Source organism: Lethenteron reissneri, chromosome 11 (genome assembly GCF_015708825.2).
Source record: "Lethenteron reissneri isolate LAM-NWPU_2019-01 chromosome 11, ASM1570882v1, whole genome shotgun sequence".
NCBI lineage: Eukaryota > Metazoa > Chordata > Hyperoartia > Petromyzontiformes > Petromyzontidae > Lethenteron > Lethenteron reissneri.
Window position 1 is genome coordinate 2,663,118 of NC_083789.1, and position 26,387 is coordinate 2,689,504.

At 43.1% G+C, this 26,387-nt stretch overlaps 1 protein-coding gene across 2 annotated transcripts in view; it reads left to right on the forward strand.

The window, feature by feature from the left end:
* The window catches only part of LOC133341285 (protein YIF1B-like), a 33,888-nt gene extending 7,514 nt beyond the window's left edge, over positions 1–26,374 (forward strand). For both annotated transcript variants that reach the window (XM_061549795.1, XM_061549796.1), the window contains exons 4-8: positions 2,866–2,944; positions 7,015–7,072; positions 11,029–11,184; positions 13,688–13,781; positions 14,423–26,374. In XM_061549795.1, the coding sequence (XP_061405779.1) occupies positions 2,866–2,944; positions 7,015–7,072; positions 11,029–11,184; positions 13,688–13,781; positions 14,423–14,578 (543 nt within the window). In that variant the 3' untranslated portion in view covers positions 14,579–26,374. The remainder of the gene's footprint in view (positions 1–2,865; positions 2,945–7,014; positions 7,073–11,028; positions 11,185–13,687; positions 13,782–14,422) is intronic.
* The last annotated feature ends 13 nt before the right edge of the window (positions 26,375–26,387 follow it).

The window sequence follows — 26,387 nt, forward strand, 5'->3', positions numbered from 1 at the left end:
GACGGTACAGTACTGTGAAGAGCCATCTGCCAGAAGGTGATTATGAACACGCTGACTTAACATGGGGAGAGATGTCTTCTGGAAGATTATTCTGAATGGTTGGTGGTGAATCCCATCAAAGTGGTGTTGTGTTGGTCCACCCTCCGGAAGATGATTCTAAACAACAATATTAAAGCGTGCCTTTGGTTAACGTGCCATTTTGATTATGAGATGTACCCCCAACTTTTGGTTTAAAATACTGGGGGCGAAAAGGTGAATTTCATTATCTGGAGAATATGGTAATAATCCTGAAGACATTACAAATGTGTGATGTGGACATATTTACCTTTTCAGATTGACCCATTGTTTAGTAAACTTAAATTGGGTTTTCTTTGTAATTTGGAATTTCTATTGCCAAAGAATTGTAAAATATGAAAAGAGATTTTATCAATAGGTCATTGACCTTGCAGCTGATATCAGAAAGTAGAAACAAGGTGATTACTGTTTAATGAGCGTCTCTTCTATTAAAGTAGCTAGCTAATGATCGCTGTTATTACCGTTGATGACATTGGGGGAGGGCTTGTGGATAAGAGAATTGGTGTACAATTGCGTTTGGCTGTACACGGCACAAGCCTGGAATCAATTGGAGGGAATGGTGGATCTCATAGATTTTGTGAAATGTTCCAAACCTGCTGGGCTCTGATAATGATTAGGATATGACAGGACGGTTAGTGGGTTCGTGGACCCATTTGCGTGGACCTTTGAATGTTATTCCTCGTGGTTTTCTCCATGTGCTCCAGTTTAATGCCAAAACAAACCGCAGTAAACAAAGGCACATGTCACATTCTCTTAGCAATTGAATAATATAATCCCGTTAAAGTAAGATAGAACTGTGATGAGAAACAAATGCTCACAAAGTTTCCAAGTAGAGTGTCCCATTTGTCATGATTAAGAGAGAACGGTTTTTATCTGGAGATTGGTTGCCAAATTATTCCAGGTATGCACAGCGGCGGGCCTTGAGTTAAAGCGTGTCTGCCAGATCTGGTGTGAACTTTCAGCACCCTGTGAAGGAAATTAAAGGCTCGTCTTAGTTTGCAAGGGTCTAAATCTAGACTAAATCAAAATGGCAATTCTCTGTCGATTGCTTGAACAAAAAAACCTTAAAATGATAATGAACGTCTCTCCGACGAGGCAAGTGAACCGATAACCATACAGTAAAGGTCACAAGATAAATATGCCGCATTAATACGCGGCTGCCAACTGTCGCTGTTTTTCAGAACGTTCGTTGTATTTTTGGATGAATTCAAAGTGGAGAGGGGGGGGAAGTGGCTGTGAATTTGACAAGGCACAGACTCGCAGAGAATTCTGGCTACATGAGTTGATCGAGCCTTGGTGTGGTTGTAAATCACAGTGCTTGGGTTTTTCTTGGTGACGTGGGGTTTGGTGCCAAGGGTAGCAACATGTGTGCTATCAATTAAATGTGTTGGCCTTGATCAGAGACTTATAATGTTGCTTTTCTAATTAGTAACAATATGCCATTTAAAAATAATCATAACTTTATTATTTAGTTAATGCAGTTCAGAGCCTCAGGCACCTTATGAGTCTTAAATTTTTGTGGTTCTGTCTGATGCTCAAGAGTCAGGTAATGAGCTATTCGCTGTTTTAGTGTTTAGAGTTGATGACTTTTCATTACATTTTTCTTACCAACAACAATTATCATTTATTTCAATTCAGTTCTGTCTGGGAAAAGAAAAATATGGATAGTATAGCAAATTTTCTGTAAAAAATCAAAGCATTCTGTGCTATTTGCGGTGAAAGTATGCTCATCCTTCAACATTACAAAGTTGGCAGCTGTGTAGTCAAGTAATTGGTATACAGTAATTACAACAGAGACACGTGGCTTCACATGTATGTTGAACTTCTTTTGCACAGTACATAGCCAACCGTGCTCATTGGAGGTCACTCCACAATGCAGACCATTCTTTTACAGCCACGTCATCATAACACCAAATGAGAAGTCCGTTCCATCCGCTGTCAAGTTTATCTGCGAATCTTTAGGGATTGGTGAATTACGAGAAGAATCGCAGATGCTCTGACCCATAATATTATTTACGGATGAGAGAATTATTTTATTCCCTTCTACATGACTTTACCGAAAGAACCAAGAAGATGATTAATATTGTTCGAGAAGATTTGCACGAAATGATTTTTGGTTGTGCAAGCTCATGTAAAATCAAACACTTGCTTAATCATTATACATCCGGATCCTTGCAGTATGATACGTACACTGTATACATAATGTTTTGTGTAGTGTTTGTATCCGTGTTCCCGTGTGTGCATGTCTTAAGACCTACCCCTGATTGTTTACATAGAAGCCGTTGGCGGTGTACCAGTGACAAAGTTAACCGTGAGCAAGTGTCCTAGGTTTTACTGACTTGAGTGTTCAGGATAAATGTTTTGCCTCGTTGTTTGTTTCATGGTGCACTATTAATTTGCAGTTATTATTCTGAATTGTTTTCGGCGTCTTTGTCACTGGATTTTGAGTCGCAGCGTTGTCGTGCAGTACCAGGACTCGTACGCTTTTACACGCGTTAAAGATGTCAAGATAATGATGAGGACTTCTTCCAAAATGTTTGCCATTATGGACAATTTTTTTTCAACTAAATGTCCTATAATGTATTAACTGTAAGCCTGGATGTTGACCCTAATGTTACCTAATATTACTGCAGTGTAAGAGAATGGCTCAAGGTACATTGCGTCTACACCAACACGCCTGCGGAGAATGAAACATCTGGATAAGACATTGCCATTTTTGAAAGCTGAAGTCTGTAGGCGAAGATGTCGCGTTGAGTCGCTGAGCTGCAGAGTGGCTTCTCGTTTTTGCAGAACTGGGACCTTCGGTTCCAGAAGGGCGAGCCAGTGGCACCGAAGTTTGACGTGAATGCTCCCGATCTCTACATCCCAAGTAGGTCGTGATTGAATGATGGGCCTACCTCCTGTCTTCTTATTCTTCTTCTTTTGTATGGTGGAGGTGGGGTTGATCCACTAGACATCTGTGAAAAAGAGCTTTCATGGCTCATCGGATTCCTCCGGTATAAATAAGTATTCTGATTCTGATCGGCAATGTTTCTATGTTCGCGTGGATGTCGGTGAGTAAGCTGGTGAATATCTGAAATGCTGCTGAGGAATGATCGAGGCGGGCAGCCGTGTTACGAGGTGCTCCATGGTTTGAGGCTAGCGACCGTAGTTACACTATTGGGGCTAGTCTTAAGATTACGACTACATGTAAAGTACGTGATGTGCCTCGATGATGCGCTAATATCTCTGCCCATTTACCCTTGCCAGTTATTTACCCTGGCCATGCTTGCGAAATAGACTAAACCTTGCCTATTGGAGTGCTCACCTGGTTAAACAAAAGCTTTAAATTTGAATTCACTGCAATAAAACTGCCCTACCCCAGTTATTGCATTGCACAAGATTGGGCTGCGTTCTGTGATGGAGTCATTATCTTAATGGGCTGAAGAGTACCATCTCTAGCACTCTCGTGCCTTGTAACCAAAGTCTTCCAAAGCCTGGCTGGGCTGGCGCCGCAATGTGTTCCGTCGTTCCCCTGGCCTCATACTGGAGTAGAACCAGCAGGGTGTCTGAGACCACGTGTTAAGAGTGTGCTGGCGTGGCATAACCAGGCCAACGCTGAGTCATGAAACTCGCTGAACCACCCGTCCTCACTTGGATTCTCTGTCCAGCGAAGGTGTGCCCTTTCTGGCTTGGTCACCATGCCGTGTGGGGTAGGGGTGGGTGTATGGATAAACAGTGTTGAGAGGTACAGAGGAGGACGGGCTGAGGCCCCGTATACATATTGTGCATGTGGACTTCCAGACCGTGTGTTAGTTTGGGCCAATGGTTGTTTTTTGGAGCATTGCGGGAAGGGCCCGGCTCTCAGTGCAGTGATAGATGAAGTGGTCATGGAAATGCAGACGCAGCTATTTAGTAAACAGATAACATCCACATTCAGATTGAGCCTGAGATTGGAATTCAGGATCTCAGCTCTGCAAATAGATGTGTAGTTCACTCGATGACTATATGGCAAATAATTTCAAGGTATGACCCAAATGAAATTCAAAAGTAATTTTCATGGAGGATTTTTTTGGTGCCTACATAGGTGACTGGGAAATGACACGCGAATATATTTCACACGAAAACCAGTTTTTATGAGTACTTTAAATTAGAATTTTAGAATCTCAGTGGTATTGCCTCAGTCGTCTTACGTACTACAAAGTATTGGTTCTCTGAGCCACAAATTGACCTCACTATTCTTAGCTTTAAGTGCTGGTTTTGATATTCTGAACATGTAAACACACTTGTGCTCATGCATAATGATATTTCTGGGTTTAATGAAATGAAACGCACTGCTTCAGCAGTGATTTATTTTGCCGATATGTCCCGTTATTTACTGCAGTACTTTACGTCATATTAATGCAGCCACTGTAATGCACGGGTGCAGCGGCATGTGACCGAATACCGTCATCATGACCACACACCACGAGTGAGATATTGCATCGCTGCTGTGCATTTTGAAGATGAAATACCATAATATATTCCGTGCAGTGCATTGTTCTTTATTTATCCAGGTGACAGCCCAATGAGAATTCACTGTATTATTTTGCCGTGGTCACTCCAGTAAATGTGTTTTATATAGAGACAGGATATTTTTACGCTTTTGCTTTGGGGCCCTCCTGCAATCACATTTGGGATTTGGGTATTGAATCCCATGTGTGTTGCTCTCCCTTTTGCTAATGACACCACAGGGTCATTTTATATCACCTTCAACGGCGTGCCAGCTGAGCGGCGAGCATACTTAACTTCCGCGTAGGATGTTGTGATTGTGCCGCGTGGCTCTCGGCATGACGCCCAATGTATCAATCCACGTGCTTGTTCGGCCACTGAATTTTGCTATGGAAGCTCCCAGCGGCACGTGGAGCGAAACGTCGGACATCGTGCCGAACGGTACGCGGTAATGACCCGAAAGCACATCGGAGAGTCGGACGTGCTGTTGGGCTATATACCCACCCCCTGGTCTCCGTTGCAGAGAAAATGTTTCGTCTCAATGGGCTGTCACCTGGTTTCAGTAAAGGTCACTGATTGATTTGTAGTATGGAAGCTTGAATAATAGAAGGCCTTGTTCACTGGCCTTGAGTTAAAAAATACTCCCCCTTTGGCTACAACTACAGCAAAGCAATATCTGACATGCAGGGGATAAATTACGAATTTTTTGTTGTTTACAAAGCATCAATCAGGTAGGACATTAGCCTACAGATGAAATGTTATTTAAAGTGGTTGAATAATAGACTGATGCTTTTTTTTACTCTCACTTTATCAGAAGCGGTTCCACAGCTCTGAGATGTTGATCATTGTACATCAAACACAGCCATGTACCTGATCCCCACCACCTATTGCTGCATTTTGTGGAGTTACACCACTATGTAGGTTTTTGCGGTTGTGCTCTAACGTGTTTTTAGATTGTACCGCGTGTAGTACAGCCATGATGTCTGACGTGTCACTCAACTTGCTGGGAGCTTCTTCTGAACTGAAGCGCCTAGTACGTGGAGCAAGATGTTTGACATGATGCGGAAAAACACGTGACACAACCCGAAAACACGTCGGAGAGCTTTATGGCAGCGTTGTGCAGTATTGTAAAATGCGTGCACTGTATGGTAACACTCTTCTTATCTACGTACTCTTATTGGTGATTCCTTGTACAGTATTTGCGGGGTCTGGCTGATCCCCAAGTCTTTTTCACGTTACCTTTGGATCTGCATTCCTCTTATCAGCGAGTGTGGATCGGAGGAAAACGTCATGTGGACAGGTTCAAAAGTCAATCTGATATCTACAGTGAAATGTGGTAATGATGGAGGTGAAGAAAATGATAATAAAGACGGTGATGGATATGGATGAATATTGTGGATATGTCCACTATTTTTGCACCAAATGTGTATAATTAATTACAAAACGGTGCAATAGACCAACGTTTGTCTGATGTAGGGTCAACTGTTCGGCACAAATTTTGTCCGTTAAATTTTTGGACATTTAAAAAAAAAGTGCATTTTGATAAACGAAAGACTCAACTGAGATATTGTTTGCCTTTTATTCCACAAAAGTTTGTCAAAGTCGGTGTGGTCAACGACTTTCTGTCGGCCTGTGTTTTGACCTGACGTGATGCGTTTGTGACTTTTTCAAGGTGGATTTTGCCATACGCTGATAATGTGAATGTTATTATGAGTGACTTGCACTCGAATGCCACGGGAGCTTTAATGAATCGTGGTAAGGCATTGCATGTATTCATACTGTTATGAATTCTGCAATGGAATGAAGTGGTCGTTTTTATTATATCTTTTATTGATATTTTAATCTAAGCACATGTCTCGCATTGGAGTACTTTATCTCCAGGGGCCTATGACTTTGTCACTGGGCATTCTGATGAAATTGCGTCGCATCTAACAAGCAGTATGGTGAATGCAGTAGGCATTCTTTAAGCAAAATTTTGGTTTAATATAAAATTGCCTTTATGAGTGGGAAAAAAACGATCGTGCTCAAAATGTGTTTTTTTGAGAGTTATCCTCAGATGACGTGTTATTTCGTTTAACTCTAGATTTTTTCCAAGCAAAGCTTTAAAAAAATACAGCTGTACATCACATGAAGAAAAGTTCTGCGTTTTGATATTGACCTTTCTTGCAACTGAAACGCCTCAACTGGTCTCCAATTTTTTTTTATATACATGGCCGTATGCCTCGTGTATACTGCACATGATTAATCAAGTTCAATGAATGCGCCCCTTTGTTCAGAAAATGTACGAGCCTGGTGTGTGTGTGTTTCACGGTAGTTCCTCAGCCAAGACTACACCTCGAGCGGCAGTGTTGAGTTGTAACGTCTTGAGGAGGCGGGGGACGAGGTTACCGCGAAACTGTACTTTGATATACGACTCATTGGTCGTGCATCCGCCAAGCTGATTGTTTATTAATAATGCCTCCTTGACAGCCATGGCCTTTCTGACCTACGTCCTGGAAGCGGGCCTCGTCTACGGCACGCAGGACAGGTACGATCGCAACGCCACCGTCAGCAGTCGCTCCGGTCAAAGAGCAAGGGGGGAATTGGGTTTGGGGGGGGCGGGGTGCAGTGTCCGCGTTTCCCCACTCTGCCATCCCTCCTCCTTGCCCCCCCTACCTCGCCCCAAGTGTTTTATTAATGAGGAGCCGGGGCTGCGGGGGGTGCAAAAGGGGGTGCGGGGGGAAGGATGGCGCGGGGCGAGGGGAAACAAATTGCTCGTGTTTTACTTACAGCCCCAAGCGGAATAATCCATCCACAAAAACGGCTGTTCTTGCAGAAAAACGAGCGATTTGCAGCCACGTCTCCCCCCCACCGCCCCCAATTTTTTTTTTTATAAAATCGGAATTCCTTGGCAGGCACCGGCAACGTGATAAGCCCCCCCCCCCCCCCCGTGTTCAATTGGCCGCGTACGTACGCGTCTCTGCATCGCGTACGCCCTGCTCTGCACATGCCAGAGCTTGCCGGAGGTGTCCGGAATACTTGTCGCCTTTCCTTGCGATTCGTTTTACTCTGTGTGCCAGCCGCCTCGCTTCATGCATTCTTCAGTCCGACAGCCCCTCCGCGAGGGTCTTCCCTGCTAGTTTGAAAAGCTCTGTAATATCTAGAGCCTTTGTTATATTGCGAGAACGCTAAGTGCCGGTGTGTACTTGTCATGTATCAGAAGTTTCCCCTATTGCCTTCCACCAGTGTAATGCAAGAAAGTGTTGCTTATATCAAAACTGCTTTATAAGGTGAGCCTATATCCAGCTTCCATTGTATATAGCAGTCTGTACATGCCGTGGTGCGGTGGCTCACGCAGTGTGCTATGAACCCAGCAGCAGCCTGAGTTTGATTCCTGGTCAAGCTGACGTCAGTGGCATGTGACTAAGCTGCACTGACCGGTACGGTGAAGTATGTTTCAAGCGTACCTCATAACCAACACGGCATGGGAAGGCCCTTCATCCGCAAGGATTGATAAAGGGCTATACATTATTACAGTGTAGCAGTAAGCTGGATAAACAATTTGCCTTTGAATTTCGATTTAAAGCTTTCGTGACTGCAGGGATTCATCTTCTTGGTTCTTTCGGTAAAGTCACGTCGAAGGGAAGTAATAAAATAATAAAAATAAAACATAATAAAATAATAATAAAAATAAAACATAATAAAATATTATTTTATTATGTTTTATTTTTATTATTTTATTACTTCCCTTCTACGTGACTTTACCGAAAGAACCAAGAAGATGAATTTGCCTTTGCTGAAGAGCCCTGTGAACACCTTTGTGTCCTTTTGTGATACAGTGCTAATGGATTGCTTTGTTCAGAGCCCACTTAGAAAATTAGCATTTGCTACTATTTAGCAGCGTCACTTTTTTGTCCCCCCATCGGTTGAAAAACATTTGAAAATAACAAGCGGGAGAACCTAATTTGAATTAATGGGCTTCCCGCTCTAATTAGTGACAGATTCTCTTGAGCGTGGCTGCTAAATTGAATAAGGATTGCTGGCACATTAACCTATCTGCCCGGGTGTCCACTGCTGAGTCCACGCGTGTTGCGGCGATATTCGACAGAGCTACATCGTCAGCTGCGGCCTATATGGCTAATGACGGATGGTTTGGAATTCTGGGAACGCTAAAGCCTGTTGGCTACGCCTGCCAAACGCATCGGGCACTGGCCGATTGTTTTTGGTTTTTCACACGTTTTTAAAAGTGGGTTAGTTTTTATTTTTTTTATTTCCGTGAGTGTTGTTATTTGTGATACTTGTTCACCCAGGAATGCCTCGCTGAGTTTAAAGACTCATTTTCAGAAGGGTGCCGCCAAGTGTTCGCAGTAACTGGCAATGTTTGTGTCTAATCCAAATTAAGTAATTTGAAGGTAAATTTTCAGCGCTGGGTTTTCAGGCCATTGCTTGTTACAATTTGCACGGTTGTGTTTTTTTTTTACCGTGGGAGGAAACCAGAGATCCCAGAGGAAACTCGCGTAGAACATACAAACTCTGCGCAGAAAACTCGTGGCGTAGGTTTTCGTAGCCAAACCCAACGATTCGTGTTTGTTTCTGGGTTAGGCCACGTGGGAGTTTCATGCTATAATTCAGGAGTCGAACCCTGGCAACTTATTGCTGCGAGGCACAAGTGCTACCACTGCGCCACCACCCTACAGCCGCCAACCCTGCCTTGTCAATACTGTAAAGAACTGTTTTAAGAAAGGCAGTAGCCTCGTTTTTCTAAAGTTGGATTGGCACTTCAATTCATATTGCTCAATTTCACGCATTCGTATCTCAGCAGAAATTAGAAACACGTTCCTTCGGAGTGGGCACGTAGGAACTTGGTTGGACAGCGCATTCGTGGACGACAGAAAGCTCGCACTTCAACCAATCCGGGAGCGTACATGTTTTGGAGGGGCTATGCACGACAGACAAATAATCCCTGGTGGGCAGTGTGGAACTGTTGTTCCTACCTGTAATATTATTGTTATTACCAGGCCCATAAATGCTTTTCCACCACGTGCCCCGCCTGTGAATCTAGGGTACTTTTAAATTCTTACTTTTTGAATATCCGTATTTTATTAATTAAAACTGCTTTGACATTTTCACGCTTCCAGTTTTTTTCCTATTCTTTTTTAATAATAATACAACAATTATCAGATTTTCTACCCAACAACTCACACATTTGCTCTCACCGTCTGGCTGGATATTAATAATAATTATACCCTTGCATTGCAATGTTTGGCCAATTCCAGCAAAGAGTGGTTTGGCTTGTGGGAGGAAGCCGGCTTGCCTTGATAAAAACTCAGACAGACGAGGAGACAGAACTCAAACCTCTGCGGAAAGAGGTTTGGAAGTATTTTGCTCTTTTTCCATTTTCTGGCAATCTTACAGCCCCAGCCTATAACACCTGTCACTCTCGGGCAGTCACCCTTGCGAGTACGAACCAGGCTTAACTCTGGATCCAATGATCAAGGTCAGTGTCACTTTATTGTAAGCAACTTTTTTGTTACGTGGGAAACATTGGCAAATATCAGCAAAGCTATTGAGTTAAATGAACGTGCCAGGCAAAGACAATTGACATATGAGGGTGGCAATGTCCACTCCTGTTTGTGCCCAGAAGCTGTTGTGAATTTATTACACCTATTAAATATGACCTATAAAAGCAGGACCCAAAATTAAGAAGAAGAAGAAGAAAAAACGACAGCTGTCCCCGGGAGCTTTGCAGGATGCCCTTTGTGTCATTCGTGCGAGGCTGACAGCAAGAGGGCAATTAATGTTATTAAATGTACGGCCCTTTGTCCGTCTACTGCTGGATGAAGGCGTCCCCATACTGCGTTGGTCATGTGGGTTCGTGTCGGTGGCTAAAGTGGAGGGGGCGGGGCCTATAACCGGTTCAGATCATCGCTCGCCGCTGATGTTAGCCACGGCCGGGTATCAAACCCATGTTTCGGGGGGTTCGCAGTGCAATGCAATGGATCACTGCGCCACTGCTGCACTCTCAATGCCGTAAATGGCACGAGAAATCCCCCCACGGTGCACTGGGGCTTGCCTGCTTTTGACTTTTTTTTACACAAAAGCATTTTGACATCGCCGTGCAGTGGGACTTCCGCAAGACTTGTTCAGATGTGGTATGTGAACTATAACTGCCGGCAAGTGTCGCAGAGGTAGATAGCTCAACTTTACGTGTCAAAATATCTGGAAGAAAGCATCCTCATGCCCTGTATATACTCTGTCTTGTTAGAGACGTCTGACTCATTTAGACTGTATGATTTGTATATTCTGTCTTGGTTAACTTTCCCCCTTTATCCTTAATTAAAATGAAAAAAAAACGATATTGCACAAACATTACATAATCAATGTCCACAAATGTGATTCGATGTAGTTACCCAGTGCTTTAGAATCGATTTGGAACCCCCTAAATCGACGCACCGTCGCACACGCGCGCCACCCTCCTCCGCTGTGCGCTGCAAACGTGTGCAGGTTTTGCCCCGACGTACTTTGGACGCGCACCAACATGGCTTTGACGTGGCTCTTGGTGGAGGTGCTTCTCGTCACCCTGGGGCTCTACCTGGCCGCTCTGCGCGTGCCCATGGACATCCCTGAGATCGTGGCGTACGCGGGCTACAAGTACGTCGGGTGAGTAGCACTTCTCGGCAGGGTTAACTAACACGCCTCCGTTGTTCTCGACACTTTTTTTCTCGCGACGGTCTCCTTTCCTAACGTTATTCCGATTGCATGCTATCGGTGTCACGTCAAGGAGCGCAAAAACCAAGGAGCGAAACCACCACACGAAACTCCGGTCATCCTCGCGGCAGCGGCTTTTAACTGGCCATTGAACAAAGACCCCTCATCTTCTTGGTTCTGTCGGTAAAGTCACGTAGAAGGGAAATAATAAAATAATTAAATAATTAAATATTATTATTTTATTATTTCCCTTCTACGTGACTTTACCGAAAGAACCAAGAAGATGAATCCCTGCAGTCACGAAAGCTTTAAATCGAAAAATAAAGACCCCTCACCGCATCGCACGCTTTCAGATGCGCTTCTGTGGCCGTCTGGAACGCTCTTCCTTCCGATGTCTATTCGGAAGCCACTGGAGCTATGCACCTGTAAATCTAGATTGAAAACTAATTTCTTTAAAACTGCTTTTTGTGTTTAGTTTGTTGTACTTCCCTTGCATCTCTGATCAGCGCGGTTGGCTACGTACGGTGTGAAAGACGTTCAACATACATGTCTTGAGATGTGTCAACGTGGAACTTTCACAGAGCCGCATGTTAACCCCGTTGTAGAGAAGGGCCTGCAGATTGTGATGTATTAAAACTACTTTCTGAGATCCCTTCTTGATGCCTCGAGTGGAGTGAGCGTGGCTCTGCAGTGCTCTCTGCACCCTGCTGTAGAGATGTTCATTGTGTGGCAGTCAAACCGGGGTGGGTGGAGGTGCAGGGGGTTATGAGAGGAAGGTGGACCTTATGCAGTGAAAGAATATGTTCCATAAGGCTCAACAATCGACCCAGGGTATACCACTGTAGCCGTGATATAGACATCCTAGCGTGATGAAAAACCATGCTCCTTCCAATCAATTCCAATCATCCAATGTACATAATTTATGAGCAGTGCATACAATTTAGAAAAGCATCAATTGTGGTTTAGTGATAGCCAACAAAGGATTATTTTAGTGCTCAAGCGATAAAGTTACGGCAAGTTGCATTCAAGAGGCCAAAGATGTATGAGATCTGTGTTGAACTTCTTTCGCACTATACGTAGCTAATCGGAGGTGCGGGATGTATAAGTCTTGTGTCACTGGGCCTGACCAAGATGCGTGGATGCATGTCTGAAAAGAGGTGTGGAGGAGGGGGCCGTGTGGGCTGTCAGGAGAATGCCCTTGTACACATTTGGGTCTTTTTGTGTAACAAAAAAGTGCACAAAAATGTAAATTGTGTTCATTTCAGAGAAGCTGATTTAGATCTGACGTGCCAAGTGCATTCCAGGTTTCCACCCACTCTGAAGGTCCACCCACAATACCCTCTCAAAGTTGTTATACTGTAGTTTTGGGTACTGTGCTTATCCTGGGAAGCCTGGAGTATTGTGTACATGTGTAAGATTGTGTTTCTATCAGAGGGTTTACAAAACAACAGTCACGAAAGCTTTAAGTCAAGATTTATAGATATGGTTGTTCACGTAAGAAATGTCCAAACTGGGCTGAGGCCAGTGCACTCGTGATTTGTAAGTATTTTTTATTTAGAAATGTTTTTGATAAATATTAGGCTTTTTGTTCATTTCAAAAGTGTCAATATTCCTGTCTGAGTGGACCACATGTTTAGCTAAATAAATTCTGCCCTCCTTCCACTTGCTATAACGATGAGCTTTTTGCCAAAGAAGACAAGCTGGAAAAGGGGGGTCTCTTGAGGACCGTTTGATGTTTGGATGAAATGCAGATATAAAGAAGTGCTTATGCCAAACTAGGGGAGGGCATTGTGGCACGCACCGACTCTGGGACATTCCAGCCGAGGAAATCGGCGGTGTGCCGGCTCTCCGTGCTCTGACCATCAGTTCACCCGGCCACTTACGTTCTCCAGTGATGCTCACGTTGAATGCGAATCCTCTCAACGCACTTTTAAGATTACGCTGTCCGTGTTCATTGAAATGTGAAATTAAAGACGAAGTGTGCTTGTCTGCTCGGAATGAGAATATTTATTTGTTTAGAAAGGAATCCGATGAGCCGTAAAGCTCTCTTTTACAGATGCTCAAACAAGTGTGAGGCATCTTCTTGGTTCTTTCGGTAAAGTCACGTAGAAGGGAAATAATAAAATAATAAAAATTAAACATAATTAAATACAATTCTCACGACGTTTCGGCCACAACACAAGCAGCCGTCCTCAGGTGAAGACTTTACCGAAAGAACCAAGAAGATGAATCCCTGCAGTCACGAAAGCTTTAAATCGAAATTTGATTATACTTGTTGGTTACTGACAATCATGGACATAACACTGCAGATAATGCATTTCATTCAATTGTTTGTATGTCTTCATTCCTAGTGTTACGTGTGTGTGTGTGATGATACTGATGATAGTGCTGTTAATACGTTTGGGCGTCTTGTGTTAAATTGCGTGTCGTGGTGGGTGGTGTGTGTGTGTACCAGGATTGTGCTTAGCGTGCTGGCTGGCCTGCTGCTTGGACGTTGTGGCTACTACGTGGCCCTCTCATGGAATTCCTGTGCATTTCTTTTGTTCATGGTAATTACGCATCCGGTAGCGATTGCACTCAAAGCACAAAGCATATCGTTGTTCACTCTCTTCGGGTGTGTCATTCGTCTGTCGCTGATATCCACAGATATACGTGGCGCTGCTTGCTAGGTGGCCTGTCACACAGTGCGACTGCCTGTATTGCTTCAAGCGTACGTACAGTAGATGTGGCCACTGAAAATGCTTATGTTGCATTTAAGTTAATACCCAGCCTCCACAGAACATGTGTTTTTTTTCAGAATTATAATTCCCAATGTTTGACCTTGACAGCCAGCGCACAGCACAATGGCAATCTCTTATAGGTCAAGTTACACACTCCGCATGACGTTTTTAAACGTCACACATTCCTTACAAAACTAGACAAGTAATGGATTCGATGATGAAATGCTTTCCAGTTGGCAGGTAAATGTTTTATCGCCAAAGTGTTCCATCTGCTATCAAGTGCATTCCTGATGGTTTGGTCTTACGCTCTGATTTGGTCATGTACGCGACCTCTGGGTACCTGATCAAATGTCTGACTTGGTGGTGACCTGCTCTCCTCCATGCTGCACGTGCGCCGCAATCATTTTAGCGTCCCACTGCCAGTCACGGTCCACCTTGTGATTCCCCGTTGTTTTGCCAATGCCGCGCAGATCCAGACGATGAGGCTGAAGATCCTACCGGACATGGACGTGACGGGCAGGGCGCAGAGCGTCTCCGCGGGCCGCCTGCGCATGTACCTCACCGTGGCCATCGCCGCCGTGCAGCCTCTGCTCATGCTCTGGTTGTCCTCAGACCTGGTCTTGTGAGTGTGAGAAGCTTCGTTTAGCGTGCCACCCAGGGCCCGTTCTTGTAAAGGGAATAGTTGTGGTGGGTTATTTTTACATGTGTAAAGCTCGAATAATGGACGATATAATTGTTTAATGTTCCACTCAATTAATCTTTATTACAATGGAAGGGAAACGGCACACAGGGGCATCAAGTTTCATGTATTAGGTATAGCCCTGTGAGCCATTCGGCTCTTGAATCGGGTGCAACCGCAACAAACAAAAAACAAAAACATGAACAAGAATGCATCTTATAGTTACTATGTGCAAACATACTCACTCGTGCATACGAACGAAGGGACTGCATTGACGGTTGTGTACTCGGCACGGACAAAAAGGAAGCCTCGTCGTTTCGCTGCCTTATACCTCTCATCGTGTATAAAGAATTCACCACTGCCGCACACGCATCGTTAGCACTGCCCAAAGAGGAAGAATATAGCACGTCAGGTGATGTGAAGAAGCGCCATTGCCCGAAATGTCACCTCGTACATCTCCTTTTAAGGCGACAAACGTGTTGAGTTTTTTCGTTGTTTGTGCTTGTGCACCACCGCCAATGCGATATATCACCAAATAATTTATTTTATCGCTCGCTCGTTAAGTTGTATGCTCAGCATTTCTTCAACGGGGCCGACTGATGAGAGCATGAGAGTCGAAGCGGCCTTGAGCGTGGCCACTAAAGCATCCACTGTGGCATGACATTGGTCCTCAAGACCCATCGGTCGATGGACTAGAATGTTAAGTTATTTTTACTCTTGCCTGTTTATTGCTTATTAATTTGTTCATATTGTTTAAATTGGTCACTGCCACTCTCTCGCCGTACTGACGAAAGATGATTGCCAGAAATATTGGACCTGAACGTATATTTTTCTGCAATACGGCAGTGTTAATGACAAAGCTTTTGAGGTTTCTATTTACATATTTGAACAAGTTTCTTATATTGTATCTATTGATTCTCCCTGCATAAGCACAATGTGTGCATTCCACAATGTGTCGCATTGTGGAATTGATGACATGTCTGTGAGATGAAAACCCCGGTCGAATATTTGCCCATAGGCATAGCTTACGGGAGTACTGGATTTGCACTCTTTATTTTTTCAGCTGTGCTTTGGGCCAATCTCTCATAGTTGCCTATTAATCGATAGATGCAGTGTGCTCAAATGAAACGGTGTTATTACAGTGTTTACACGATGGTCAAGATGACCAAAGTCACGTTCTGTGAAGGTGTGGATTAAAAACCTAATTACTGGTCCGCACTGCAAAGTTTACAGAGCGACACAGAAAGATTCTAGCTTAAATTGCTGTGTATTGAAACCAGTGGTTCACTCTGAACTTTGTTGACAGTGTCTTGAGAAGCCGAGAGAAGCGTTGGGTAATTTCCCAGTGGACTGATTGAATTGCTAGGTGCGAGACATCAATCAAACAATGATGTCATTGTCATCACTGATTGGTCTATTCACCAGACTATGCTTTACTATGCTTTTGTTGTGCTGGTATCATGTAAAACAATAGTACGCTTTGAAACAAAACGCTCTTAGCTCATTCAGGGAGTGACTTCAGAGACCAATTGAAATAATCATCATCACTCTGTTGTAGGTTTGTAAAAATGGTTACGTGGCGACCAGGTTTAAGATCTCCGTAGTGTCGAGTTTGGCACGACCAGTGTAACATGGACATTAGACTTCTGAGCCACCCTGCCACGTCTGGGTCATGCGTATAAGGTTAAGTCCGTAGTTTTAGCCTCCTTTCTTTTAAAATATGCATGATTTTTGTATCACTTGTATGTTAGTTATTTATGAAATAGGCTCAAGTGAAATAAGATGGTGTTTACACTTTTTAAGCACGAGGTTTCGGGGCTTAGAATGGGCCATTGCGATGGAGAAGCCCAAAGTTTCAGGAAGGCAGACTTGTGCACTGCTGTGTTGCAACGTCCCTAACAAGGGTCAAATGTGCACCGCAGCGATTTTACCTCGCTGCTCTTCGTGCCAACGACTCTGTTGCCAGTGGCTTCGAAGCTGCTAGGCTGAATATAGTTTACAACTATGCTCATTACTAAACTGCCTTGTAACTAATACACTAACTTTAAATGAAATGTCCATTCTCTGCCCGAGGGGTTATTATGTTTATCCTGTATATACATTCAGTTTTAAGGGGGTTTTTTTGTTGACAGATGCAAACTGTATATGTCAATCAGGCTTAACATAGCTTTATAAGCCTTGATGTTGTGGATGAATTGTCAACCATGTTATGTGTCCCACATGTAGCCAACAGGGAAGTGATTGTAATGTTTTTAAGGTGTCATCATGGATTGGATCTATTTTATCTCGTGGTAGAATGAGCAGACATTGCTCGCAGATGGCGATAACATCCAGGGGTGCTCAATGGCATTCGTTTTATAGCCCACGCTGTTACCAATGAGCCTCGGTGAAGTCAGAGCCCATCATTGGTTTTCCTATTTAAACAAATGATTCTGGGCAGCAACTATCAGGAATACCTGGAGGTTTTTGGATGAAACGCTATTTCATTTTAGGTACCCATTCAAGCAATTTACTTATTTGCTTTCATAACAATGATGTAATTTACAGAAGCAGATAGTTACATCCAATAGGAGGTCAAAGTACACAACACACTTTGGCCAAGTGGATAAGACCCTTTTGGCTAAGAGCCACTTATATTCATCGATTAACTTTAATGACTTAATCCAGTATGATCGGTTTAGGAGCCAATGAACTGAGCCTGCCAACGATAGAAAAAATGTCGCCTCTTATTTGGTAATCTTGATGCATGGCACTTAACGGGGATTTCTCGATAAATAAATGGCACTACTAAACTCGGCATGCCACCGCTAAAGCCACTGGAATTTCAGAACGACGAGCGATTGTGAAGTCATGCTCGGTCCCTCCCAGAGGGTGCCCGTGAGCACGAAAATGGAAAGCTTGAATGGTAAAACATGTTTTGAATAAGTGTAGCATGCTATCGTGGAGGTGATGTTATGTAGTTTTATGCTTCCGCTTAGATCAGAACGTCCATGCTATGGAGATATGTTACACCATCGACTGCTAAATCAGCAATTACACTGGTCAACACACTTTTTCTGGCATAAGGTATTTTAACAGTTTTAAGGTAATTTTGGGATGCTGATTCCAAATCTGGCATCAGTTTTTGTCTATCACATCAGGTTTTTGAGATATCAAATATTGCATTTTCAATAAAAACTGCAGAAGAAAAATATAAAATGTGGATATCTACATAAAATGATATTATAAACACACTATCCTATAAATACAGCACCATATATTAACACTAAATCAGTCACTGACTCGCAACAACTTGCAATCATAAGTGGCAGAGTTAATTTCGGGTAAAATCAATGAAAATGGGGTATGCCGATAGCATAAAAATGAGATGTGATAGAGCAAATCTGAGATCAGATTTGGAATCAGCACCCTGAAATTAGTCTAAAACAGCTGCAAAAGTCCAGGCCAAAAAAAAATGTTTTTTTGTTGACCAGTGTTATTGCATTGAGTTCGTGTGTGTATCTTAAAGAGCCTGGATACACATGCAATGCCTTAAAACCACTATAACAAAACCGCTTGTTTAAACTTGCCTCTGCACACAGACTAAACATGCACTGATGCACATTAATTCTAGATTTGAAGCTTTCGTGACTGCAAGGATTCATATTCTTATTCTTACGTGACTTTACCGAAAAAACCTAAGAATACTGATGCACATTGACTGAATCTTCATAGCACAACCGCTGTAGAGCAAACCAGCTTTGCTGTGCACTACGGACAGCCATTTGCAATTGTAAACACTCTGTAAATTCATCTGTAAATACATTTTACAATTACAAGGGGTATTTTTTTATTATTATTGTTATTAAAACAGATTGTGTGGAAGTGGCAATAGGATGATATGCATTGCACAAGTAGAAACCATCTCCTGTTCACACTGCCAGGGCAAGTGCCATTAAGAAGCGCCTGTTACGGATAACATAATGCACAACTCGGTACCACGGTGGCGAGATGCAAACTACCTCGCCTGGTATGCAAGAGGTCGTGGATTCGATCCCGACCCAGATGCCTGTATATTTAGGGTTTGCGTGTCTCTCCCCATGGTCACATGGACTTTTCTCTGGTTCCTCCAGTTTCTTTCCTCCCCACATTTAGAAACAGACGTTTATAAGTTTGCTATCCACGTGATAATCCACTTCGTTGAGCTGTGATTTGTGGCCAGCTACATAGCTCGGTGGGCCTTACCTGGTTAAATAAATAAATAATTTGGTTTAGGTTTGACCAACGCCAATATTTCCCCCAGCACTGGAGTTGACCGTACCCACGCAGCAGGTACCTGGTTGCAAGCTAATTCAACCAAAGAGAGGCCACAGGCTAAATTCATCTACCAACTGTCACCGATGTTGGACATATGGTCCACAGTAAACCTTGGTCACTGTGACTGTGGTAGCGGTGTGTGTTAACCGCAATGCCACCGCTTCACTGCGCACGCTCAGCTGATGCCGATTATTGCTGCTATGCGTGTTTTGCTCGTGTGCACCGCTCAGCAGACCCTGTGCGTTCTTCGTGGCTAGAACAAAAAGTGGCGAACTAATTGTACTCCTCTGTGATTGCACTTAAATACAACTCACTATCTGGTGCACGTTTGCACTTATTTTTTAATTGTTCTGGGTTCAACAGCATTGTCCGTGTTGTATCAGCAATGTGGCAGTGGGTGAGTGTACATTGGAATTAAGCATTTCACGGTGTCTCCCCTTTGTCCCGGGTTATATGTCTTTGTGTGCCCGCTTCTCTCCCCACGCCTTCACTTGTCTAACAGCGTCTTAGGTAGCCTGCACATGTCTCCCCATGCCAATGTGTGGCCTCCCTGGCTGTCTACGTATGACTTCCGTGTCCCAGAGGTCGCAAACGGGTTTTGATTCCTTACCCGTACCCATTCCCGGCTGCACCAGGGTCGCAAACGGGTACCCGTACCCTACCCGATACCCGGCTACCCGGCTACCCGTACCCGGCCGGGCATCGGGTAGGGTACGGGTACGGGTACCCAATTGCGACCTCTGGGATGAAGCCATGTTGCAGGCGCGGGTGGGTTTATTCTAGGAACTTGAATCGTGAGAAGAGACAAGACGTTGGGAAATGAGTGACAAACAGTTACTCACCAGTGACTCACGGCCTACCCGTACCCGGCCGCACCAGGGTCGCAAACGGGTACCCGTACCCGTACCCGACTGGGTGCGGGTAGCCGGGTATCGGGTAGGGTACGGGTATCGGGTACCCGATTGCGACCTCTGCCGTGTCCTCAGCCTGACATCAAGACTCTCTCCCGGCATGCCTTTAGACCCCTCCATGCATCCCAAAGCCTCTCTATCACTGTGGAAAAATCCAAGCAACATCACTAGAATGATCAGTTGTAGAGGTGATGTTTTCATGCAGCTCTTGTTAAATCGTTTACATATTCACTCCGTTGTGAGCTATTCAGGTTTGTTGACTGTGATTCTGAAAACTACATTCATCACTTTGTATGAAGGCAATTTGTGTAGATTTACACTATCCAGAAGCAGTGACGTACATGTTGACTTGTCTTAAATACCGGCTTTTTAATGTTTGGCCGTGACTTAAATTTGTATATAAATAGTGCACATTTGTAGAATTAAAACTTGGCACTGAGAGCGACAAGCTTTTAATCACGACGCGACTTTAAATCCCGATCATGAGTGACAGCCTCACAATCCCTGTGAGGTCATGAAAATGAATAGCACCTTGATAATGCGAGTTGGTAGGAAGTCAGAAATTGTTAGCCCATGGATGAACTGATCCACTTTCGGGTCGTTGAAATATCCATCGCTGGCTGCAAACCGTCAACAGCAATGAGCACTGCCGCCCGTCGCACACTTGAGCATGGAACACTTTGGGCCAGATTCCCACCTTAACAAATTGTCTGCAATACTTCATCGATTTGCCCAGCTATTGATACAGAGACCTCGGAACATTTTGACATAAACTGACGGAAATTTACATTTGTCAATAACAGAATCTGGCCCTTTGACTCTGTGCTGTTATATACTCCTGAAATTGTGTCTCTATATGCACATATATACACTGCGTCATCAAAGGCTTGTTGGCACAGACTTTGTGCTCGAACTTACTCGCTCGTCTGGTAATTTACATCACACATACAATACACGTTGGTCTTTTATATCATTTAGATACAACCTAATACCAAGGTTATTTCAAGAGCAGTCGGCATATACGCTTTATAAAGGGAAATAGACAGATGGGCTTTTTATAACCCTAAAATAATTAAACGTACAAACAAATCTCTGTTAGAAAAACTGTCAAATCTAAACACTTAAATAGGTTTTTACATACGATGTCAATCTTAAATGTTACTTGTTCGTAGATTATTTGGTAATGTTCGATGTGGATGCCGCTGGTCACGGCGCACACGCACAGTATCATGTGAGGCACCTCGACTGATGTGTGTCAGGCAGCAAAATGAGCCGCAGTGGTTGGGTGACACAGCAGACTGCTCCAGCTAATGGTTGAATAATTTATCAGTTAAATGTAGCATGCCGTACGGACAATCACCGGGCGAGGATAGCTTGTGATGGGCTATGCAGCCTCCGTAATTGTCAATGTGACATTAATGATGAGCCACTTTCTACACCAAACTGCGTATAGTCTTATCGAGCAGTGCAGGTTTTCTTTTTAATCTCGCAAACATGATACACATCGCCATTTAATGATGTGCAGTTATGGAATGTCCTTTACCCTGGTGAGGGTCAATATTCATTTTAAGTGGACACTAGACCATAATTACTCAATTATGTGTTATTTGCTATTGCTTTAGTTGTAATGTACACATGTGGACTACAGTCTTGGTTGTGACTGGCACACATATGCCTGGCATGGTGAACGGCATTGCACCACCGTTAAAGTAAACGTTACATCACGTGGCACGATGCAGTCATTCCCAGGCTGTTGCTGCCATCAACACTTATAAACAGCCTGCCTCGGCAGATTTCCCCCTCTTTTTTAACCTGAAGAAGATCACTTGTGTTGTGATCGAAACGTCGTGATATTGTTATTATTTTGATTATGTTTTCTATCTACGTGGCTTTACCGAAAGACCCAAAGAATGTGTCCCTTGGATGTTTATGAAAGGCACTAATATAATAATGGTTGCTAGGAAATTTCGGCAGATTGTGCAAGCAGTCTTTTTCTTTGCACATTTAACAATTAGTGTATTGAATGGCGGCTAACTGCAGGAATCCGTGGAACAAAAGTGTGAATGTCAATTTCAGTCAAGACTTAGGGACTGACTTTGATTATCTATGATCGATTGCCAGCTCTTCAGAGGACCAGCAGAAAGCACAGTGTCCAGTGAAAGCCTTCTCTGCTTGCCAAGATGATAATTCCACCTGGGCTCAAGCGTGACCCAAGAGAGCATAATCTGCCAGGGCTGGATTTCCCATTGGCCTGAGCCGGCTGCTGTTTCATTAGCCCATGTTCATGGTGTGGGTGGAACACTGGCCCGCATATCAAAACGGATGTGTCTCTAAAAAGCCCATCGTACGAGCCTGTGAAACAATTTTAATGCAATATAATATATACTGCCATTTATTAATCCACTGCTCGATGAAGACCTCCAAACCTTTCGGTCATGGGGGTTGTTTAGCTATACTTTGAGATGCTGGTTGGTGGAGGGAGTGCCCAGGATCAGTTCAGACATCACTCTTAACTGCTGTTAGCCATGACCAGCAAGTGAACTCGTGTCACCTGGGATCGGAGTGCATTGCACTAACCACTGCTTGGCCGCTGTCAACGGATCAGTGCATTCATCAACTGGATTGCAGCTGTAGCCGGAGAAAGCTAAATATCCCCATTACTATGGGAGGAGCTCGCTTGCTGCCAAGGTTTATCATCAGATGGAAAGGATTTAAGGCTGTTTAACAACATTTTAGGCTGTCGCATACAATTTAAAAAATGCCAAATATTTACCATTTATGTTTCCAGAAAATGCTCACTGAGTCTCCAATCTTTTTTCAGGAGGGTCCTGCACTGGGATGTTTGACCAGTTCCATTAATTGACATTTGAGTGTTTAATGAGTGACTTAATACTTCATTATCATCGTTGTTTATTGTTTGACTTAGAGCCGCATTAATAAGCGTTTGGCATATGGGAGGAAATCATTGTACCAGGAGAAAGATTCACTTGCACGAGAGAGCAACTCACAATACTGCCGGAACATTCTGTCCACCTTGCACTCCTATGTCTACAACTTGCCCTGTTTGTCATCCATTCAACTACTAACCAGCTTCAAACCCTGCTTCTAAGATCTGATGTGATCAGGTGCACTTATTGTGATGGGTATGGAGGACCGGGTACGTATAACTGCCGCATTGCACGATCGAGGCACTACAGAGTGAAAATATAATGAAATTGAGAAGCCAGAAATTAACTACTGTTACTTTCATTATATTGTGCAGTCGTCTTATCATTTAATTTGAGTATCTTTCAATGTCACGGCTTTATCCCAAGTCGTTTGTCACACCTATTAGCACAGTCGGCTACGTACGGTGTGAAAGAAGTTCAACAAACATACCACTGCGTTACTGCAACAACACGTTATGGGGCGCCATGGTAGCGAAATGTTAACTACCTCGCCTGGTATGCAAGAGCTCGTGGATTCGATCCCGACCCTGGCACCTATATATTTGGAGTTTGCGTGTTCTCCCCGTGGCAACTTGGATTTTTCTCTTGTTCCTCCGGTTTTTCCCTCCCACATTTAGCAATACGCATTTAAGATTATTTGACTGCATTACATTTCCACGTGATGAACCACTTCGCAGAGCCAGGTCGCTGCTGAAAAAGAACTGTATATCTCAGTCGGCCTTACCCGGTAAAATAACAAATATTTAAAAATGTCACTCATAACATGTCAAGTCTGGTGGATAAACACGTACACTTGCACGCCCTCTATTGGGCGTGCAGGGTATTGTGGGGGAAATTCCGCGTGACTAAAGGGTAATTATAGTTCAACTTTGTGCACAGTGATTGATACACTGCATGCTTACGCTGGAGCACCAGTCTGAAGCACTGCTGCTATCTACCGGTCTCATTTGGTACGCAATGTTCACATTTCCATGCGGGTGCACTGAGCTTATTATTAGCGCCGAGATATCTTTGGTCACACCCCACCCAGTCATTGTATCACACCAATTCTGCATTTTTCAAGCGTGCGATCAGGTTCATTTGCTGATCGTCAGCCAAAGGATGAATGCGTGCGCATGTGGGATTAGTTGTATTTGGGGTGAACATTTTAGTGGGCTTAATAATAAATAATGCTGTGTATGTTGCGGTGCCCTTGACAATATTTCTCCACTGCAGTATGTTTGACCATCTGACAATTGAGCTGTCTGAGTGTGCTTTTGTCGTCGTACCAAAAACGCAGTGAATTGGAGAGCTCTCCGGCACAACCGTGAAAACCTACACAACATTACAACTGACATTTGAGCCGTCCTTTTTTATTATGCTTAACATGTGAACATGTTATTGATGAGCATGGAAGCACTACTGTCACATGGTTATCTACACCAATAATCAAAAGATAATAGATCTTTACTACATTACCTGGTTGCCTATCGAGACAATTGCAGTGCCACTCATTCTAAAACCTTGGCTCTCTTAATGCCGTAGCTTATTGTATGCAAGGTCAAAAGAAAGGCGGACGAGATAGTGACCATAGTGTAATGTGTTCGCCGTGCAATTTCTGAGACAAGTGACTTAACTGTAACTCAAAGTAATCAGTATTCACAGTGTCTTATTGATTTTATCAACAAAATCAGTCAGTTTTGACAGTCATTGCTTGAAGCAATCTATCGGAATTGATTTGGCACAATGTTTAATCTGAGTATCTTTCAATGACACGGCTTTATCCAAAGTATCTATGCACCCTTCCAAGAGACGAATTGCTTTAAAAGTAATTGTAATGGCAAATGGACTGTCGGTATTTTTAAAGAAATGTGTCGTGCTACCCAGTTCGTTACACTTAATGGTTGAGGAATTTACATTTGTAGGTCCTTATTATAGCCTATATTTTACTTGACAGTCAATACTCGTCCTTCATATCCTAGGTGATCGATACTTTATTGAATTGTTGCTTGATGCGGAGAGCCAGATTGGGTTTTGCTTCGATGGCCCAGAATTGCTCAGTGAACTAAATGCCCACAGTTGTGCAACTTCAGCAGCCTTGTATGTGGCATTATTAATCTCTATAATTGCATTGTGTTGCTCATAGCTCTAACGTAATGATTTCTTGCAAGAGCCACCACTCTATTGCACGAGTATATCGTTACCTGACATCAATCAAAAGCTAATAGCTTTTGATTTAAACATCACCACTAGGAAAGAGAATGAATTATTATATTTCCTTGCAAATGCACAAAGCATTTGCCTGCCTGATAGCCTCGTGGTCAAAGCAGTAGCCACTGAGACAGCGTATCCAGAGGTGACGGATCAATCTTTTGATGTCTGAAAATATATATGCAGTGTGCCAATATTAAATTTGTACAGATCCATTAACAACAACAAATTGGATCCAGCATTTTTGGAATCGAGAGGTGGACTATCACATTTGTAAAACTTTACCGAGCTGCAAGGGGCCGAGTAGACGGTAGTAGAGCAAGAATAATGCATCCATCTGTGCAAAACTTTGAGTTCATTTTGAGAAAACTCTGCCCATGCCCTGTGGCTAGCGGAGTTCATTGTGGACTTTAGTCGCATTGATAAGTCAATTTTATTGTAACAATAAATGGCTACGTGTGCAGATGCCTTTGTGGATTTCCATGTGATGATGAACGATTCAACTGGGGGAGGTGCCCTGGTCAACATTAGCGTTTTAATACAACCCCGAGCTGGTGTTATTGAAATACATGACAATCCATGTAATCTCCCTACAGATGGCCTCACAATGAACTTAATAATTTACTTGTTTCATCTGCCTAATCTGGCTACAGTCAGCAATGCCCTACTGCTTGGACAATGATCTTTTGTCAGTTATCAGGGTTTTTTTCACAGTTTACCCCTCAATTTGTATGTAATATAAACATAAACACTGCATCAAATTAATATAATTTTAGCCCATCACCATCTGGGCCTAAAGTGGTGAAACAGACCCATGTCCATGGTGTTATACCGACAGTCCAAAAACAATTGCGCACATATTTTGGACAATTTTTATATCGGCAAGTGTCAATCCAGATACCAATATGATGTTTTAACTTACCTCCTTTCATATGGTGGCTCCTTGCATTTGGTGTGAACTATATTTGGGGTTGTTACTGTGTGATGTGCAATGCCAAGTCAAAACTTCAACCAAGATCTGCAATTTTATAAATGTGATGTTTACCGATATATTTTGTTTCTGTTTTCACTCTGGTTATATGTGAAACTACTGTTAAGTACTGTATTGATATGAGCCAGTCATATTTAATGTAAAATATTTTGTGGAATAAGGACTAATATATACAGCAATGATGTTGTTTAAAATTCTATTTCTTAAGGTATATTTTTAGTGTTTTGAACCGTTAATTTTATAAATGTATAATGCCCTGCTCTGTACTATTTTGTACATTAACACTGCTTTGGCTGTGCTTGTTACATGTGGAATATTTCGACTGTTACATTTTAATGTGTTTAAGAGATTGAGCTGTTTTTGATTTGAAATGACTTGTTGCACAATAAAATAAACAAATGAAATAACGTAATGACTGCA